This window comes from Bidens hawaiensis, unplaced genomic scaffold (assembly GCF_021521415.1).
Source record: "Bidens hawaiensis isolate Kalapana, Puna unplaced genomic scaffold, B.hawaiensis_p1.1 tig00003237_1, whole genome shotgun sequence".
In the NCBI taxonomy this organism is placed as follows: Eukaryota; Viridiplantae; Streptophyta; class Magnoliopsida; order Asterales; family Asteraceae; genus Bidens; species Bidens hawaiensis.
This window is the reverse complement of record NW_027491176.1, coordinates 2728412-2749705: the sequence shown is the minus strand read 5'-3', so window position 1 is coordinate 2749705 and position 21294 is coordinate 2728412. Positions and strand designations below refer to the sequence as shown.

Here is a 21294-nt window from a genome sequence, read left to right as displayed (position 1 = left end):
TTAAGATAATACATATTAAAATTTATGATCATTAGATTAATGAAGGATCATTAATGTGAGGATCATTATATTTTATTAAAGATGTGATATGTCTATTATTAACATCAAACTAATAGACTATAATTAAAAATTCTACTTAAATAAAAAATAAATCACCTTTGGGCAGAATTAAATTTTATTTAAGTATGTGTGCAAAATAATTGTAACATATCACCTTTGGGCAGAAGTGAGACAATTATTTTAATTATGCACATGCTAGTTTTGCTGAATAAAAATGTAACACATCCCCTTTGGGCAGAAGTGAGACATTTATATTATGTTAGGCAAAAACTAACAAAAGCTTTCAGTTAGACTTGAACGATATGGTAAATGTAACTCATCACCTTTGGGCAGAAGTGATACATCAAAAGTTCATTCAAGTTAAGCCTTTATGTTTTGTAAAATTTTATAATATTTAAGTATCTACAAAACATTTTAATGAGTTAATAGTAAAAACTTTCTGGGTAAAATTAAGGATTTCGAGAAATAACGTTTTCGGGTAAATTATAGTTTTCGGATAGCATGGGTTCTTGGTTAATATTTTCGAGTATTATGGGTTTTTGGTAAAGTAATGAGTTTTCGGAAAATTAGCGTGTTTGCGGGAAGAAGATTGGAAAACCATTCCAAAAAAAACCTGTATAAGGCGATATAATTTAAAATCCGAGAACTCTAAAATCCAAAAATTAATATTATCCTAATTAAACTGAAAACACAAAAATTAATAAAACCCATACAAATAATTCCGTAAACTAGTTGATCCCTAAACAGATTTCGAAAACTAAAAGGATAATAATAAGATTTGGTTCAAATCTTTTAAGGATTAACAATTATATTTATTTTCTATTTTAATGGGATTCAAATCTTTTAAGAAAATACAAAAACTTTTAATTAATTCAAGATTTGAAAAATAATATCCCTAAATTAACTTTAACAAATTTTAATCCAGATTTGAACCAAAATATATTATAATTTTCAAAAAAGTATGATGAACACAAAGAACATCGTTGAAAATTTTAATTATTAAACATATACAAAAACTGGAATCGAAATCTTTAAACATGATTGTAATAGATTTCGAAAATATTAGGGTTTATTAAATATGAATTTTAGCGATTTTAAACAGTTTCATATATTGTTTTCGTAATAGAACATGAAAAAGAAACCGAAAAAATTAGGGTTTATCAAGTTTTAGTCCATGTCTTCTGATTCAATTCCAGATTTAGGGAAAACATGAAGAACTGATTAATCAACATCACTCTAATGCCACATGTTGATTAGTTCTTCATGAGTAATATAAAACATGATAAATATTAAACCTATGAACCTGTTACAGTATGGAGAATAGTAATCGCAGCAGAGTATGAGATAGTCGACATGTTTGTCATCTTGGTCGAGTTCCCCTTTAGGATGTATAGTTAAGGATGGTGTTAGGGTTCTTGAGAGGAACCCGGTTTAAGAGAGAGGAGACACACAAAATTGTATGTGTGTGACATTAGGTTATGATGTTAATATTTATCTCTTTATATATACACCCAAGGGGAACCCTTTATTAGTTAATTATAGGTAATATGGCTCATCAACAATTACCAAACTAATATATAACAAGGTATGTTTAATATTTTGATCTCTTATTATATAAATGATTATAATGGCCATATATAAATATATATTATTATATTTTATTCTTACAAAGTATACCCATAATGGCATGCATCATATTTGTTAAAAAAAACAAAAGTGACAAAAGACAACAACTTCTAGAACGACGACACCCATGGCCAACAACTACGCCATTCCAAGAATACAAATAAACCTCGAGTATCATGGTTTTTCTTTTTTGAAAGGCCAACAAATATAACTAATATATAAAAAGGCAAAAATGTAGTAAGAGACTAGACCCAAAAGTAGAGACATGACTAAACAAACAAACATCCAATAACATAACATGTACAGATCAGAAACTAAAACTCTTCCAATTTTCCCAACCCACATGAGTTAATCTAGCTCTACTCTTCACCTAGAGATAACCCAAAACTTGTATATCATCCACCAATCTATCTGACTGAACTGGACTCCCTTCATGCACCAGCGCGTTACGGGTCTTCCACAGCCTCCAAACCGTAACCAACACAACAACATGAAGAGCTTTCGCCTTCTTCTTTGGAAAGACAGGGAATTTATGCATCTCAACTATATCTCGGAACATGAACGCAAAGAACACAAAAAGCTTGCACCATTGGGTGATGACTTGCCAAAGCGCTTGCGCAAGTCTACAAGAAACGAAAAGGTGTTCAGTGGTTTCCTCGGCTTCACCGCAAAAAGGACAAAAGATCAAAGAAACTGCCAAGTTTCTGGCCGCTAAAGACACAAAATTCGGCAGCCTCTCCAACTCTGCATGCCAAGCTGCTACATTAACCTTTTTGGCACCCAATTGTTCCACACGCATGAGTAATCGGGGATCGAACCAACAGCCGCTGCCAAGCTATTCTTTAAACTCTTAACAGAGAACACCTCAACATCATCAAGAGCCCATGTCAGTGTATCTTCTCCCAGGTTCAAAACAAATTATTGACATAGATATAATAAGTGTCTGAGTTCCTCCACTTCTGAAACTGACCCCGGCTTTTATCGCCCGCCATAAATTCACACCTGACTTTATTATTTTTTGTGAAATGCCGACGATATGTTTCCACGGACCCGAAAATGAGACTATAGCCAGGACTGCCATGACCTGGATGAGTGGTGAAGAGACCAAATAACCTTCCGCCATAACCTGTCTTTCTCCTCTTTAAATCTCCACCACCACTTAACTAACATTTCCAAGTTTGTATCTCGTAGAGATCCGAACCCGAGCCCGCCATATTTTTACGGGGCAACTACCTTCTGCCACACCACCCAATTTAACTTAGCTTTCTCTTCCGATCCGCCCCAAAAAAACACTCTCCTTAAACGCTCCAACTTCTCCAACACCCCAATCGAAGCATGGAAAAGAGAGAAATAGTAAGTTGGTAAGGTATTGAGAACCGACTTAATTACCGTAATACGACCACCAAAGGATATATTTAAATTCTTTACTTTCCACACCGACAACTGTCTCGTAAACATCTCCACAATGGGGTCCCAATATTGTATTAGGCTCATATTACCTCCAACTTGTAACCCTGAGATACTGGAATGGAAAATCACCTACTCTACAACGAAGTAAATCTTCCACATAATTTTTCTCATCGTCTACCACAGAAGTCCCAGAGAGACAACTTTTAGCAAAGTTAATTCTAAGACCTGAGCCATGTAGAAAACCCTTAACATTCTACTTAGATTAGTAGCATTTGAATAATCCCATTCACCTAGGAAATCACATCATCCACGTAAATAAAATATGAAATCGTTGGACCATCCGACCCACATTTTAGACCCTTAAATAATTCACAGCTTGAGGCCCGTCTCATAATCTCTTAAAGAGCCTCCATAGCTATAATGACCATAAAAGGTGAAAGAGGATCCCCTTGTCGAAGGCCCCAAAAACACTAAAATTCTGGAGTATGAGACCCGTTTACCAGAACCGACGCCCGACCTGAAACTAATATCGTGGAAATCCACTTCCGCCACAAGATCGGAAAGTTCATTTGATCTAATATCGAGTCAAGGAAGGTCCAATTTAAAGAATCGTATGCCTTATCTATTCCAACTTTGAAAATAAAACTTTTTTTCTTCGACTTCATCAACCACGACACATCTTCATTTAGAATCAAGGGCCCGTCAAGGATGCTTCGTTTCACCAAGAAAGCATGTTGTTCTACATATATTAACAAGTTTATCACCCTTTTCAGCCTATTCACCAAAAATGTTGATATCACCTTGTTTAAACAATCAATCAAACTTATAGGCCTAAAGTCACCAAACGAGACATGATCCTTAGTTTTAGGAATTAAGGCGATGAGAGATGAGGCACAACCTTCACTAAGAGAACCCGACACATAACATTCAGAAAACACCTACATGAAGTCCCCTTGAAAACAATGGCAACAGTGTTTAAGAAATTTAATGTTAAACCCGTCCGGACCGGGCGCCCTGTCACCCTCACACTCCCAAACCGCATCTTTCAATTCCAAGATCGAGAATGGTTTAACTAAAGAAGATGCTTCCGAACCGGAGAGCTTCCGAATACCTGAACACACTAACCTCGGCCTCGATAACTGTGGCTCCTTAAATTTATTTGCAAAAAAATCATAAGCTCGATCCTTTGCCATGGTCGGATTTGAAATCCATTCTCCTTCAACCATAATACCATGCAACCGAATACTACTCAGATTCGCGTTTAGAATACCGTTGAAATACACAGAGCTTTCATCTCCCTCAACAGCCCATCTAATGAGAGCCTTCTGTTTAATATCTCGCGCTTTAATAGCTTCAAATTCCTTGACAAATTTCTGACACGTTGCCCTACACTCTAACTCGCTTGGCAACAGTGACCTAAATTGAGCAGCATTTTCAATTGACTTAATTTTTGCCTTCTTACAATTATACCCCCCCCCTCTTTCTGACGTCTCCATATACCAACCCAATCCTTGATCCGGAATTTTAACCATCTCAGTTTTGTAATTAACTCCACATTTGTGGGTCCCACAAATCTGAAAGAACTACACTGAGACTCTATAAACTCCATGAACCCCGGGATATCCAACCACGTGTTAAAGAAACGAAATGGAATGTGGTCGAATTTCACTTAAACAGAGGCAAGTAAAAGAGGTCCATGATCTGACCACTCTTTAGTTAATGCAGTTAAAGAGGCGAGAGACTAAGAGTCCATGTAATATTTACAAACCAAAATCCGATCTAGTTTGCTAAACTTACCCCCCCCCCCTTGTCAGAGATGTATGTAAATTTTATCTCTCCTATTTGAAATTCTACTAGATCCGCTTCCTCAATAAAGTCGTTAAACGCTTGTGCATTCACCCTGTTAAATTCATAATTTCTTTTTTCACACGCCTCCGGACTTCATTGAAATCGCTCACCATCATACACAAACCCGAAACCATTCTTCTAACACTCAAAATTTCCGACCAAATGCGCTTTCTCTCCACGACGTCGTTCGGAGCATACACATTGATAATAGTTAAAAAGAAACTTGTCGACTTAACTAAAATTCGCTAATTGCCAAGAATTGACGATTCCTTAAAATACCAGTTTTTACAAAAATGAAGGATCCCAAACACTAAAAATCCCACCCGAATGACCAACGGTATCGACCATACCATAATCAAACAATGAGCGAACCCAAAACCTGTTCGCATTGAAAAAAGCAGAATTCCCCAGCTTAGGTTTCCTGGATATCGATAAAGTGAATCCCATAACTTGTTTTTAACCCCCCGAATCCACTCGGCCTTCAAAACATCACCAATTCCCCTTATGTTAAATGAGAGAATATTCATTGATCATGTAACATCCCAAAATTCAAATAATAATATTTTATATATTATAATGGAAAAGTTTACTTGAGTTAGTAAATAAAATAATAATAAAGAGGGAAAGAGAAGTAGGCTAATTAGATGGATTAATCATTGACTAAAAAGGAAAGATGGGCATTAGGTCCATGGGCTTAAGGGAGTATCCATCTTGTCCATCTTATTCTCCCTACACACCTTAAAGCACACACACATCTTATCCTTTTACGGCCGTGAGGGAGAAAGAGGTCCAAGACCAAATCCAAGTCTAACAATAGTTATCGATTACCCAAGATCAAGATTTACAAACAAGTCAAGCCGTAACATAAGAACACGTAAAGGTATGTTCTCTATGATTAAAGGTTACATCTTTATGAACGGTTAGCCATGAAACTTGAACATAGAGTAGATCGGGTCTAGATAAAACATAAAGTTGACAACTTGATGATTAATATGGACGTAATGGACTCATGGTTAGATGTGGTTCATGAAGGAAACCCTAGATTTAGCTTAATGGATGTTTTATGCTTAAAGGTTCAAGCTTTATGCTAGAAACGGGTTGGGTCTTGGCGATGGGGTGATAACGAGCGTAAAACGGTCAAGGAGGTTGAGTTTTAGGTGATTAAAGGTGTGGTTACGAATCGTTAACCATTAAATGAGCCTAGAATGGATTTAAAGATAGAAAACAGGAGCTGAAAGCATCAGACATGGGTTCTCGGTGACCTGGACCCGCCTTGGGTTTTCGGTCAACACGAGAACCTGGTCAATATGAGATCTCGGTCAATGAGAGTTCTCGGCCATGGGGTTCTCAACCATGGGGTTCTCGGTCAAAAACAAGGTTCTCGGTCAAACAGGGGTTCTCTGCCAAGAGTTCTCGGCTGACCCAGTTTCTGGTTGGGCCTGACCCTAATTGGGCCTAAGTGCTTTAATGGACAGTTGGGCCTGACCTAAGCCCATAACCCATCTAAACTAAACAAGCCCAACTTAGAAAATGTGTTGGTTAACTAAAATACCAACTTAATCAAGTAAACGGTTAATTAACAAGAAAAATATATTTAACAGTTAGCAGTGCTCAATTAAATAAGGGGATTGCGATTAACGGCGAGCGCAACAGGATCCAGGTGAGTTTCGAACCCCATTCCTTGTTATGTTTTCGGGGATGTGTGCATACTCGATGTGATTTGTTAATACACTTACCTTAAGTGGTAAGTGCATGCCTATTATGATATGAGTGTATGTTATAAAATAATGCTTGACGATACATGAACGATCTTCGGATATTGCATGTATTGTCAGAAGATAGTTAGATGATGAGATTGTTTATATATATGTTGTATGTATGAAGTATGTACGTTATAGAATATGAGAATGAAAGGAAGTATGTAAAGTAAATATAAATGAAAAGGAAAGTATGATATGAAGGAATTGATGGTAAAGGGTGGCAGAACCTAATAATATCTGTGAAGAAGGGTGGCAGATCCTAATAATATTTGTGAAGAAGGGTGGCAGACCATAATAATATCTGTGAAGAAGGGTGGCAGACCCTAATAATTTCTGTGAAGTTATAGGGCGAAAGGCTCTTTAAGGGTGGCACACCCTAATAATATCTGTGAGGTTATAGGGCGAAAGGCTCTTTAAAATGTATAAGTATGTATGTAAAGAAAGATAAAATATGAAGTATGAAAGAAAGAAAGTATGAAAGTAAGAATGAACTATATACTTACGTATGTATGAAAGAAAGTAAAGAAGGACAAGTATGTAATATAAGAACGTATTGTATGTTCATTGTATTAACTAGAACTCACTCAGCGTAGCTGACTTTTAGTATGCACGCAGGTGAGTAGAATGAGGCAGGTAGCTTGAGGAGGACACATGGCAGAGTTGGACGAAGCTAGGATCTGAGGATTTTGCTATGATGTTTTATTTCTTTAATCTAAGTTATGTTTTAAAAGACATAATATGGATGTTTGTAACAAATGGTTTAAGTTTTATTACTTCCGCGAAATGTTTTTATTAACTCTGATGATTAGAACTATGTTGATGAGTAAATCCAACGTCCAAATGCGAGGCACCGGTAATGTCACACCCCGACCAAAGGCGGCGGAACATGTCAGGGCGTAACGTATTGATTGGACAGTAGCTCAAAAGACACTAATTAAAGCGACAATAAACATTTAATTTCATTAATATTAAACACGTACATAAATTCAATAATTATAACAATTACATCATATTTTTGTATGTTGAATAATATCCTAAGGTCAAACTTTTGTCTTCAATCTTGAATAATATCAACTACTTGTACCTGTAACATATATGAAAATAGAGTTTGTCAACACGAATGTTAGTGAGAATACATAAGTTTTAGTAGTTATATATAGAGATGAAAACCACAATTCATATGTAAATAATGAGTATTACAATTCATATGAAACTGCAAACAACTAAATAGATGTGGACCCGTTCCTATTGATACGAAATCAAAGTACTCAGGTAAGTGTATGATCATACTAGATGAGGATAGATGAGGATAAGATACCAACCACCAAACATAAGATAAACAATTAAGCACATAGATCATAATCATAGATATTGCAATCATCACACATAAACATATAACGAATTGTGTTTTGAAATAGATGTAGAAATAAACAATAAATAAAATTAAATAAGGTATACATGCTACCCCCAAAATATAAAAGATGAAAAAGGGGTATGTAAACTCACCTTATAGCGTAGGATAAACGAGGACTAGATAATAAAAGAAAAGGCTAGGATGGAAAAAGATCAAGCTTCCCAAGATTTGCCGACAATTAATCCTAGTTGTTAACGATAAAGTGAGTTAAACATAAATGACAAAATAATAAGACAGATATTGGATCTCGATGAGGTTATTAATCTTATTGACATTTTATTATGGTTGTTTATTATCATTAACATGATTATTATTATAATTATTATTATTATTATTATTAATATTATTATTATTATTATATTTGCTTTCTTTACGTTAATAAAATAGATGCTTATAATGCGATATAAAAGTTGGCAAATTAATACGTACATGAATCTTTAAAATGAATACAATTTGGGTTATTAAACGAGTTATCATTACATATTTATATTCATACATATATATATATAAGATTTATGAAGAAAAACGACAAGTCTATAGGTTCGGTATATTAAATTTTAAGTTTATTAAATGTTATAACATAAATTAATATAAAAGAAAAGGTTTTAAAAGTATTAAAAAAATAAATACATAAAAAACGGGTCCAGGGGGCTCGAACCCGCGCCTGGACCGGTTCCAGGGTTTAACACCACACACACCAGCCATTTGGGCTGGTGTGTTGATTTGTTAGATGTATCAGATTGCTTAAATTTAAACAATTACTCACAGAACCCATCTTCAACAAACAAACCCTAGATCTTTAAATCGATTTACATGTTATTGTTTGTTAAAATTGATTTAGGGTTATCGTTTCTAGGTTAAAACCGATCTCGATGCATTGTTTAATTACCTGTTATGGTGATGATTTGACAGGGGACGAAGACAAGCAGGTGCTGGTCTAGCTTGAGTGCAAAATCAACTGTAACAGCTGTTTAAGGATTATTTGACTTAGGGGTTTAGGTCGTCATGTAGTAAGGATGGTGTGGACGAGTTTAATTGCAAACTGATCGAGTTTATATAGAGTTTTAGGAGTAAACTAGTCCGCGGTTCGTGATTAACAAGTCATAGCTTTCATTGGCTGTCAATTTCCATATTTACATGACGATTGAACGCATAATTGGTTCATTGACGCGTAAGGATGATCAGTTATGTGATTCCCGGCTGATTCCCGGCTGATTTTACATGATGATTGAACGCATAAAGTTACCGTATGTTAAGGATATGGAATAAAGAAATTCCATCCCACATTGAAAGATGTAAGAAAATGGAAGCATTCCACATGGGTATAAATAAGGGAATTAAAACTTATCCCACATGGAAAGTGGTAAAGAAATGGAAGCTCTTTATAAGGAAGAGATTTTCCATAATAATATTCTTATATGCCTAGCATGCACCCAGTGGCCATAGCGGAGGGTGCGAAGCACCCGACGCGCACGGGTACGGGCTAGAGCGAAGGGCGTTGGGCGATGGGCGCAATGTGGCGCTTTGATGGAGCACTTTGCACTTCGCACGCTCGCATCGCCGCGAGCCGCCTTAGTATTTTTGGACAATAGGAGTTAAACCCAAAAGTGATAAGCTAACAAAAGACAAGGGACTAAAAGTATACGCGACGGGATTTCCAAGACCCATCGCGTATTGCGATGGGATACAAAGCAACCTATAAAAGGGGGCTCACGGCTCCTTCACCTCTCACATCAAACTTCCTCTCTTTAGATTTACCCTCACACTACCTCAGTTTTCGTGCCATACACCGACGAAACCTCGAAGTGCGTGCCACCGAAGATAACCCAACATTCTATCTCGAAGTACGTGCACGTCATGACGGCCACCATATGTCACCTCGTTTTGCGTGCCAACCTCGAAGTTCATGCTAAGCCTCGAAGTTCTGACAATTTAAGCACCAGTACGCGACATAGAGTAGAAGTGTTGCTCGTACAAACTTAGGTATCTAACTTCGAATACCCGTGTAAGGTAGGGGTTCTGACCTAAGTCATTATTTTATTATTATTATATGACTTACACCATAGTCAGGGGTATAGCCCAAACCTTGATCATAATTATGTTTACTTATGCTTTAAACATACAAAGGATTATAATAGTGTTTCTTTACAATTAAGAAACATCAGTTTTATATTCATAAGGAAATATAGTTTCTTCACGATTAAGAAAACATAGCATTCGTATACAAAGAATATAGTTAAAACATTGTTTCTTCATGTAAGAAACATAAGATTTTACATGCATAGCAGTCAATGAAAGTTTATTCTTGAAGAAGAAACAGATAATAGATGTTTCTTCATGAAAAAGAAACTCATCATATGATTTGGTAAATAAACAGAAAGACTGCGGGTCTAAATATTTTATTCAAACAAATGATCAATCTAGGTTTAAAGCTATTTAAACCAGACTAAGGGTCTATAGCCGGATCAAGAGACGATCCGGGTATTTATATACCTATTTTATTATAGGTCAATCATTCAATCAATCAGTCAGTCAATCACTCATTCATTCACAGTCAAGGTTTCAAACGAAATCACCATATCATTCAGAACAGACAATTACAGGTGAATACGTTAACCTTTTCAATCAGTCAAAAACATATTTATACTCAATGAGACGAACGGGTGTTTGTCTTAACGAGTCAATCAATGTCTACATGAGATTATGTGATCTCTAAAACTTTATAATACAAAGTAGAGAATAAAATCAACTCAGACCAAATACGCATGTGTCTGGATCCAAACATAACTGTTAAAGCCTAATCAATCAATCAAAGGCAAAGAAGCCGCGGGCTGCAACGGTCATAACCAGTTCTCTGTTCAGGGCCGTTTGGCTCGGAGAATACCGTTATGTGTGTAGGGAAGTGATACATATACCGGAAGTAGACATACTTCCGCTGAGATTGTCAAGAAAACTACATTTCTATTGTAATTGTCATTCAAATATTTTATAGAGTCATACGTGTTCACCAGCATATCGCTGACGTATTTTTCCCCACATTTCAGGGAACCAGATTAGCACAGGTAGCAAGGAATATAGTCATTCATGAAGATAGACACTCGCAAGGTAGAGATGGCTCAGTTTTAAATTATCAAAATATTATAAACAATATTTAAACATGATTTATAAATCAAACACTCGGGTATTTATTATCCGAGAAGCTTTCAAATAAATTAATATTTTATTATAACCCAAGTCTTCTGCTAAAATAAACCGCAACTCTGATGTATTTACAAAACAAGTACCAACTATTGGTCATACACCTATGCCCTAAGCCGGGGTGTGACAGGTTGGTATCAGAGCCATCGATCTTAGCGAATTAGTAATAAATTATACCTAGGCTTTGATCAAAGATAAATATCAATCATATTATAGAGCCATCAGTTTCAACGAATTAGGTATTAATATATTTGTACCTAAGTTATAACTTCTTGTTGAATAAGTAGGGATAAGCAAAGATTGAAAGTTTACATATCCCTAAACATAATCTGTAGCAATGTCTTATACAAAATTACTTTAGGCATATACGCCAAGTAGCTAGACATTCAATTAATACATTCGAATCTGAGCCATCAGATATAGCCAGTAATAACAACTATTATACAATCTTTATCAGTCAAGAACAATCAATGGTTCCTAATTTGCCATATAGAGGGCAAACAAAGAATCTTCCTGGCAATTCATAAATTCCAATATAAAGAGCAATCTTATTACGTAATCATCAGTCACAATAAATTAGATATTTAATAGAAAAATATCTAAACATCCAAATATTACGGATAAGGTAAAATGTACAAATAAGATAGGAACGCATTCCTACTTTCAATCAAATCTCACGCAGATTTCCAATCACAATAGTTATACCATTCAAACCTCAATCCGGTAAAGGAAAGGGATGTATTGGAACATCTCTACTCCCAATTCCTATGTCCAGTAATGAAGACTCATATCAAATGACAATGGAAGGAAATTCAGACTCATTCGACACTGAGACTCCATCAGTTCCGATAAGTACGAATCAGAATATACGAGGAGCAGGATCCAGAAGAAAGTTATCAAGAACCACAATATTTCAGCTATCCAGTATTACAAAAATCCTTACTTTGCTTACACTCAAGGAGAGCACTTAAATAAGGATCAGAATTCCTTAGAAGGAATATATGACATTGAAAATAATTCTATTCTTTACGAAATCAATTTCATCAAATTAGCAGAAGTAATGCTTAAGAAAGAAATGGAAAACGAGGAAAGACAAAAAGAAGAGGAAATAAGCAAAAACATCAAGAAGGAAAAACAAGGTCAAGAAATCAATCATCCACTGAAAGAAGTAGACAATAAGTTGTAATCAGTAAAGCAATAATAGTTTTGTGCATTCTTGCTACTGCAACATAAGATATGTTATAATTTCTTTGGAATACTAAACTTATTTTTAAATTATGTCAAGAAATAGAAAGCATAAACTCTTAAGAGTAATTCTCTCAGCAATTCTGGAAGAAAATATCAGCTTAAAGGAAAAGTCCATGTGGACAAAATTCAGATAATAAATAACTCCAAATTAAGGCCAAAGAAGTATTTACCAAAAGAGACATAAACAAACCTAGGAAGAGAATTAGAAATTCTCATGGGTTGTCTGTACACAAGGTATGTACTAGTCATTTCAAGAGCATACAATAAAGGACAAACTAGTAATATCTAAGTAGAACCCTATCAACAATCATTAAGATATTCTGAAAAAGCTATGGTAATTAAGAGATATATGGATATATCATCTTATAAAAGTTCTTTAATATCATTTCTCAGTCAAAAGGGTAAAACATATGGACTGTGCCCAACACAAAACAAATAACCTTAAGGAAAGGTTAGTCAAAGTCCGAGAAAAGTTGGAAAGGAAATTCCTCTAAGAATATGACAAATCTATGAAATGATTTCTTGTAGCATTAAGTTCACATATCATCAGTATATAAGTTTCTTTCATACTAATGCAATTCCATAGAATGTTGAACTTAAACAATCAAACAACAGAAGTTTCCAACCAAAGAAACAACAAGAATATGACACAATCTGACCATGAGATTCCTGAATGATATTTAGTCAAAATGCAAGAGAGAATTCATGACACAATGATCTCTCTTATCGATATAATGAAATGGGAGATATACAAAATTAAACATTCAAATAAGATTATTAGAACTCACCCATGCCGAAATCCTTATCATCATGGAAAAACCATTGTAGTTTCAATACGGATAGTAAGAACTTCAAGGACCATTTAGTAACTTAAGGTAGTAGTTTTAAAGAACTTTAAAACCTACGAACCAAAGGAATTCTATAGCAATTATACCAACTTTACGATGTCTTAAAAAGATTGAGTCCATCGTTATCATTAGTCAATGTACTAAGATTCAAAGGACTTAGTACACATCTTTGAACTTTAAAAGTGAAGCTCTAGAATAGTGGAATATTCTAATCATGAGAAAGAACAGAGAAACCTTGTATCAAATAAAATTGGAAGTATTTAAAAAAACTCGTATTATAGAAGTTTTTCCCCATACATGAAGACAATCATATTCAAACCAAGTCTCTAAACCATAAGATGGATGCTGCAAATCTCATGGATTATAATACTAAGTTTCTTGAATATTATCAATCAATGCCGCGTCTAGACAACTCAGAATACAACAAAGTTATTTAGTACATATATAGATTACCCAAAGAGATAGTAGATATAGTGAGAACCTATATGCCACGAACTACCTCCTCGGCCATGGAGTTGGCCAGATATTTAATCAATAGTATGGTAAGAAATACGGAGGTTAAAGAGAAAAATAGTGTGTGAAAAAAGGAAAAGGCAACAAACAAACAAGAGAATAACATCAACAAGGATAAACCATTTAAATTCAAAAGACCAATCTGTCAGAACTGTGATAAACAACATGATGGAAAGTGTCGAAAACATAACAAGAACAATACATCAGTCACATGTACAATCTATAACAAAACTGGTCATTCTGAAGATGACTATAGAAGGAAAGCAGTTGATGTTGGGTTTTAACAAGATTATCAAAGTCCATATAACCCATTATATGTTAAAATGCAGCGGATAATAAAGTTTTAAATCTTGTTAGTGATAAATATAAAACCAATTTTATATAGATTAACCCAATGCCCGGATCCATATACAAAATACATGCTATCAAAACAACCATAGGGTGTTGCATGAATCATACCTTCAAGTCCCAAAGATAAAGAGGATGAAGGATATGAACGGCTAGCTTCCAATGGAGGAAACCTCAATCTTGTATACCCAACGAGCTCCAACAAACACCTTGGTTGCTAGGGTCCTTAACACTTGCAAGAACAAACCCTTTGTTCTTCTTCTTCTCTTGTTCACGGCTCAATGGAGAGAAAGAGAGAAGAGTTGTGTGTGAGAGAGAAAGTGTGGAATGCTTGGTTCAAGAATTATGATCCTCCAATCCTTACTCTTGCATGTCTTGAAAAAAATAAAAGGAGGAGAGAGAAGAGGGAGAGATTTTCCCACCCAAATTTCAAATCCACTTTTAGTTACTTACAATTATTTACTTATAATATTTATGTTATAAAACATATCATAAGTAACATGCAATATGTTATTTAAACAATTTAAATAACATCTCTCAAAATATAAATTATCCATATAATTTATTTAACACACAAATGCAAATATTTAGAAAACCATTTTCCAAATATTATAAGTGTTGATCATTACTTAGATCACATATAATAATAATTATCGTGGTGTTTGTCTAGCTTGTTATTGGGTATGACCCGACTTGGATCAATACGTACTAGCCACATCAACTCTAATATGTGTCTTGGGCAGATCGATCCCAACAGTTGCGTGTTTCATTTTTGGAGAAAAAGGACATTTTAAAGATAATGTTCAAAGACGCAATTAAAGGATCAACAACAATAGGAAGGAAGGAAACACAAGGAGCATCTGGAAATCAAGAATGAGAACAAACAAGAGTAGTCAAAGACTCAAAGGCGTAAGACATAGTTAGTTAACTCTTATAAACTACTCGTTAACTCGTGTTTAAACAAGAAGTTTTGTAACAATAAAAGGGTAAGTTAAACCCCTTAACATACAGATCGTGATAAAGAATATTTATAAGAAAAAGATATAGTTAAATTTCGAAAGTTCTCGAAATATAAGAAACTATGTTATTTATAATCATCATCTATAGAAAGATGAAATAAAGAGAATAATGAATTTAACTAGACATAAAAGTATGTCTGTTCAAAGGAAAATCAGTTAGCAGACCTTTCAAAGTTCAAAGGTATAATCAATGGAAATAAACGGAAGGAATCCGTCAAGATCATAAGTAAAGGATATCATTATTCAAGAATGAATATCTTGAAAGTTATCGAGATGAATAAAGGATTTGGTAGACTAAATTCAATATACAATCTAGTTAACATCAGTAAATGTTTAGAATACACAAGGTAAGGTAAATAGTTAAACACAACTGGCCACTGTGCTTAGAAATTTACAATTACTTATGACATTCTGAACTATTAACTGAATACATCATCCAAAGATGTAAGTTAACAAACAAATCAGGATTTTTAATCATTCAAACAACTTTAGTTAAACTCAAGAAACAGATTAGATAGAATCTGATCGTAAATCAAGATGTAAGAAAACATTCACAACGAATCTCAAGGACGAGATTCATTCCAAGGAGGGGAGGATGTAACATCCCCAAAATTTCGATTCAAATTTAACAAATTAGTAAAGTTGAAGGATCAAAATTATTCTCAAAGTAATGAGAAAATTTAAATGAAGACAATAAAACCATTCTATAAGGAAATAAAAATATCCCATAAATAAAGTTACCTTATGTTAAGGATATGGAATAAAGAAATTCCATCCAATGGAAGCATTCCACATGGGTATAAATAAGGAAATTAAAACTCATCCCACATGGAAAGTGGTAAAGAAATTGAAGCTCTTTATAAGGAAGAGGTTTTCCATAATAATATTCTTATATGCATAGCATGAACGCAGTGGTCCTAGCAGAGGGTGCGAAGCACCCGACGAGCACGGGCACGGGCTCGGGCGAAGGGCGTTGGGAGATGGGCGCAATGTGGCGCTTTGATGGCGCACTTTGCACTTCGCACGCTCGCATCGCCGCGAGCTGCTTGAGAGTCGCCCTAGTATTTTTGGACAATAGGAGTTAGACCCAGAAGTGACATGCTAACAAAATACAAGGGACTAAAGTGAAAAAATTAGTTCAGGGACCCATCGCGCTACGCGATGAGCCCAGAACACAGGTCATCGCGTATCGCGATGGACCTTGATGAGTCAGCAGGACATGTTTCAGCACGTGGTATGGCGGCGTAAATATTGCGGCGACGCGATACGCGACGGGATTTCCAAGACCCATCGCGTATCGCGATGGGATACAAATCAGCCTATAAAAGGGGGCTCACGGCTCCTTCACCTCTCACATCAAACTTCCTCTCTCTAGATTTACTCTCTCACTATCTCAGTTTCCGTGCCATACACCGACGAAACCTCGAAGTGTGTGCCACCGAAGATAACCCAAAATTCTATCTCGAAGTACGTGCACGTCATGACGGCCACCATATGTCGCCTCGTTTTGTGTGCCAACCTCGAAGTTCGTGCTAAGCTCCGAAGTTCTGACAATTTAAGCACCAGTACGCGACATAGAGTAGAAGTGATGCTCGTACAAACTTAGGTATCTAACTTCGAATACCCGTGTAAGGTAGGGGTTCTGACCTAAGTCATTATTTTATTATTATTATATTGCTTAAACCATAGTCAGGGGTATAGCCCAAACATTGATCATAATTATGTTTACTTATGCTTTAAACATACAAAGGATTATAATAGTGTTTCTTTACAATTAAGAAACATCAGTTTTATATTCATAAGGAAATATAGTTTCTTCACGATTAAGAAACATAGCATTCGTATACAAATAATATAGTTAAAACATTGTTTCTTCATGTAAGAAACATAAGATTTTACATGCATAGCAGTCAATGAATGTTTATTATTGAAGAAGAAACAGATTATAGGTGTTTCTTCATGAAAAAGAAACTCATCATATGATTTGGTAAATAAACAGAAAGACTGCGGGTCTAAATATTTTATTCAAACAAATGATCAATCAAGGTTTAAAGCTATTTAAACCAGACTAAGGGTCTATAGCCGGATCAAGAGACGATCAGGGTATTTATATACCTATTTTATTATAGGTCAATCATTCAATCAATCAGTCAGTCAATCACTCATTCATTCACAGTCAATGTTTCAAACAAAATCACCATATCATTCAGAACAGACAATTACAGGTGAATACGTTAACCTTTTCAATCAGTCAAAAACATATTTATACTCAATGAGACGAACGGGTGTTTGTCTTAAAGAGTCAATCAATGTCTACATGAGATTATGTGGTCTCTAAAACGTTATAATACAAAGTAGAGAATAAAATCAACTCAGACCAAATACGCATGTGTCTGGATCCAACATAACTGTTAAAGCCTAATCAATCAATCAAAGGGAAAGAAGCCGCAGGCTGCAACGGTCATAACCAGTTCTCTGTTCAGGGCCGTTTGTCTCGGAGAATACCGTTATGTGTGTAGGGCAGTGGTACATATACCGGAAGTAGACATACTTCCGCTGAGCTTGTCAATAAAACTACATTTGTATTATAATCGTCATTCAAATATTTTATAGAGTCATACGTGTTCACCAGCAAATCGCTGACGTATTTTTCCCCACATTTCAGGGAACCAGATTAGTACAGGTAGCAAGGAATATAGTCATTCATGAAGATAGACACTCGCAAGGTAGAGATGGCTTAGTTTTAAATTATCAAAATATTATAAAAAATATTTAAACATGATTTATAAATCAAACACTAGGGTATTTATTATCCGAGAAGCTTTCAAAAAAATTAATATTTTATTATAACCCAAGTATTCCGCTAAAATAAACCACAACTCTGATGTATTTACAAAACAGGTACCAACTATTTGTCATACGCCTAGGCCCTAAACCGGGGTGTGACAAGCGGCGTATCCACCATGCCCTTATCACATCGATATTTGTACCGTTACCCAAAATCACCCTAGGTTCCTATTTATGACACACAACTGTATTCACCATGAGTTCCATGCGAGGATTTCGATAATTATGCGTGCACTCATAATTATTTAGATCGTCGCATTATGCACATGGTTCGTCCCATTGTGCAGGTTTGAAAACATGGGTAAAAGAAAACTTTTTGTTTTTTTTTAATTGATATCATTTGATAAAGAGCAATGAACTAAAAATTGAATGAAAATTAATGAACATAATTAAATAGTAAAATAATTAAAAAAATGACGAAATTGTTGAAGTTAACCATCGAGCGTAATAACAACAAAATGAAATAAAAAGATAGAGGTCTGTAACATCCGGCCCCTCGCACCACCAATATTGTCCGCTCTGCCCACGAAGAGCTCACGGATTTGTTTTTTGTTGCCCAGATGGAGACTTCCCAGGAGGTCACCCATCCTAGTACTACTTCCACCTAAGCACGCTTAACCGTGGAGTTTTCATGTGCTCCACAGCTAACTAAGCCCAAAACGCGTTGGTGATTGAAGAGGAAGGGCATTTACTTATGAACCAAGAATCTCTCTTGTCCACGGCCGATGTGGGATAGCCTAAGAGTGGGACGATGTTGTGTTTGTCAAGGTTGTTACAAACAACCCCCCTTTGGACTCATCGTCCTCGATGAGGCATGACCCATCATCCCGAACGGCACAAGAGTGGCTCTGATACCACTTGTAACACCCCGGCCCCTCGCACCACCAATGTTGTCCGCTCTGCCCATGAAGAGCTCACGGATTTGTTTTTGGTTGCCCAAAACGCGTTGGTGATGTTAAGAGGTAGGACATTACGTATGAACCTAGGATCTCTCTTGTCCACGGCCGATGTGGGATAGCCTAAGAGTGGGACGATGTTGTGTTTGCCAAGGGTGTTACATGAAAAGTAACGAATGTTACAGGTAACATGGCCTTACAGATCAACTGGTAGACCACCTTCACCTGCAATAACCAGTCAGACTAGCTCTCTGTGATTTCCCAAATCAACCCCTAAGTCATCTCCTACCTTTATCGTAGCATCCACTTCCAAGTCAAAACCTTCAACAATTGGAAGCGAATTCGGTATCTCCTCTAACCTACCATCAACCTGAATCAAAGTCGTCTGTGTCGAATGATCTATGCCTACTCCTGTAGATCAGCATTCTTTGTTTGAGGATTTTGGTATGATTTAATGATGTTTCGCCAATGGAGTCACCGAAAAAATCCGTAAAGGAAACCAGCGAGGAGTTTCTGGCTATGAATGAAGAGCCTCTGGAGCCATAGATTCCGGATGAAGAGCGGGCCCTTCTGATGAGATTATCTCTTAGAATGTGCCTACCTCTCATCGTTGAATCGGGTAAGGTCACAGTATACCTCTTTGATTTCATAGGTTTAGGGAATCGAAAATTAGCATCAGACATAGAAACAAACGAGTTAGCTCTCTCGTTCAGGTCAAGTAAGTCAACAGGTCTTAAAGACTCCAGATTCTGAGAAGGCACCCCTCGCAATTCCGTTGGGAACTAAGATACTACCTGGGTTGGACTCATGTAAGACCTCACCCCCATTTAATAAGCATTCAGACCCCGAACCCAGCCCAATTCTATCCGGCCCAACTAAACCAGTCCCATCATTAAAAGTAGAATTCAAAGCAGAAGGAGCAAGGTAGAATTCAAAGTAGAATTCAAAGTAGTCCAATCATTCAAAGTAGAATTCAAAGTAGAAGGAGCAAGGTTGACCGACTGACCCAATCCCTGCACCAAGAGACTTTCCAGATTCTTTGACTGTGCAATTGATACATAAATGTCACCACCTTGAGCAACGGTCTTCCGCACAGTAAATGAGCTGTCCACCTCAGAATCTCTGCAAGAAGATTTACCCGTACGATTCGTAGCAGGTAAGTCAGCACCGTCAATAGTAAAAACTGTATCGGGAGCCGCCGTTGCAGAAGCGTCATCACCAACATTCGAATCTTTGGCATCGAAAACTCCTACCGGAATGTCTCCGAACCCGTCTTTATTCGAAACCGACGACTCGCCTTCTTTAAACATGGGTGTCCATTCCTGTTGCTCCTCCGTCACCCAAACCTCAAAACTTGACCCACCCCACCTAACGTCAAAATTCTGATTTATGAACCTTAGATGATTCACAAGAACACATGCTCTGCCATACGATATGTTTTTATCTTCACTTGAACAACCATAGGGCCATAAAGTTCTGCCAACCATTTCAAGAATACAATCAAACACTAATTTCTCCCTAAACTGAATAGGAACCACAAGAATTTTTACCCAAGCGATTCTATGTTTTTGAACAAAAGAGTTATCCCACCACCTTGCCCAAACGAACCATTTGGACCAGCAATCTGAAAAGTTAAGTAAGAAATTACCATATTGCTCCTTGTTTTGACATTGCACTAGAACGTTAAGCCCCCCCCCCCCCCCCCGGGATGTATTTGGTGTGACACTTAAACGAGTCGTCTATGTTCATTAAGGACAATAAGTTAGAAAGAACATCCACGTTCTTCACTTCCGCCACGAGTCACCGATCTAACACGACTGAAGATTTGGGAGATAAAGAATTCGTTATGCAGATGGTGTTATCTGTTACCGTCCTCTCATCTACTCCAATTGAAACGACTCCCATAACCTCCGTACGCCTTCCTCTCGCAAGATCCGCAAAGGATCTTTCATTGGTGGTTCTAGAATTGTGTGCACTTGAAATCGGCTTCACGCGATCTGATTAAGGGTTGGCATCTGAACTTCTAACCTCCGTGTATTTTCTTCGATCGAACATAGAGATATTTGCCCTTAATCTTAAATTACCAAGCCAAACACCATTGAGTTGCTCTTCAAGTGACAACAGATCCTTGACATTTGGAAATCTAGCAAAACCAAAAGTGCCCCCAAATTTGTTTTTCTTCTTGGCCAAGTAGACATCTGCTAGCCTTCCCAACTCTTGTAAGCTCAACCAAATTCTTTTAATAAACAAACATGAACA

At 36.3% G+C, this 21294-nt stretch overlaps 2 protein-coding genes across 2 annotated transcripts; both read right to left on the bottom strand.

The window, feature by feature from the left end:
- Positions 1-2056: 2056 nt before the first annotated feature.
- Positions 2057-2485, bottom strand: LOC143622630 (uncharacterized). Its single transcript, XM_077093720.1, has one exon. The coding sequence runs from the start codon at positions 2483-2485 to the stop codon at positions 2057-2059; it is 429 nt and encodes a 142-aa protein (XP_076949835.1).
- Positions 2486-4034: 1549 nt separating this feature from the next.
- LOC143622629 (uncharacterized) lies at positions 4035-4628 on the bottom strand. Its single transcript, XM_077093719.1, has one exon. The coding sequence runs from the start codon at positions 4626-4628 to the stop codon at positions 4035-4037; it is 594 nt and encodes a 197-aa protein (XP_076949834.1).
- Positions 4629-21294: the final 16666 nt, after the last annotated feature.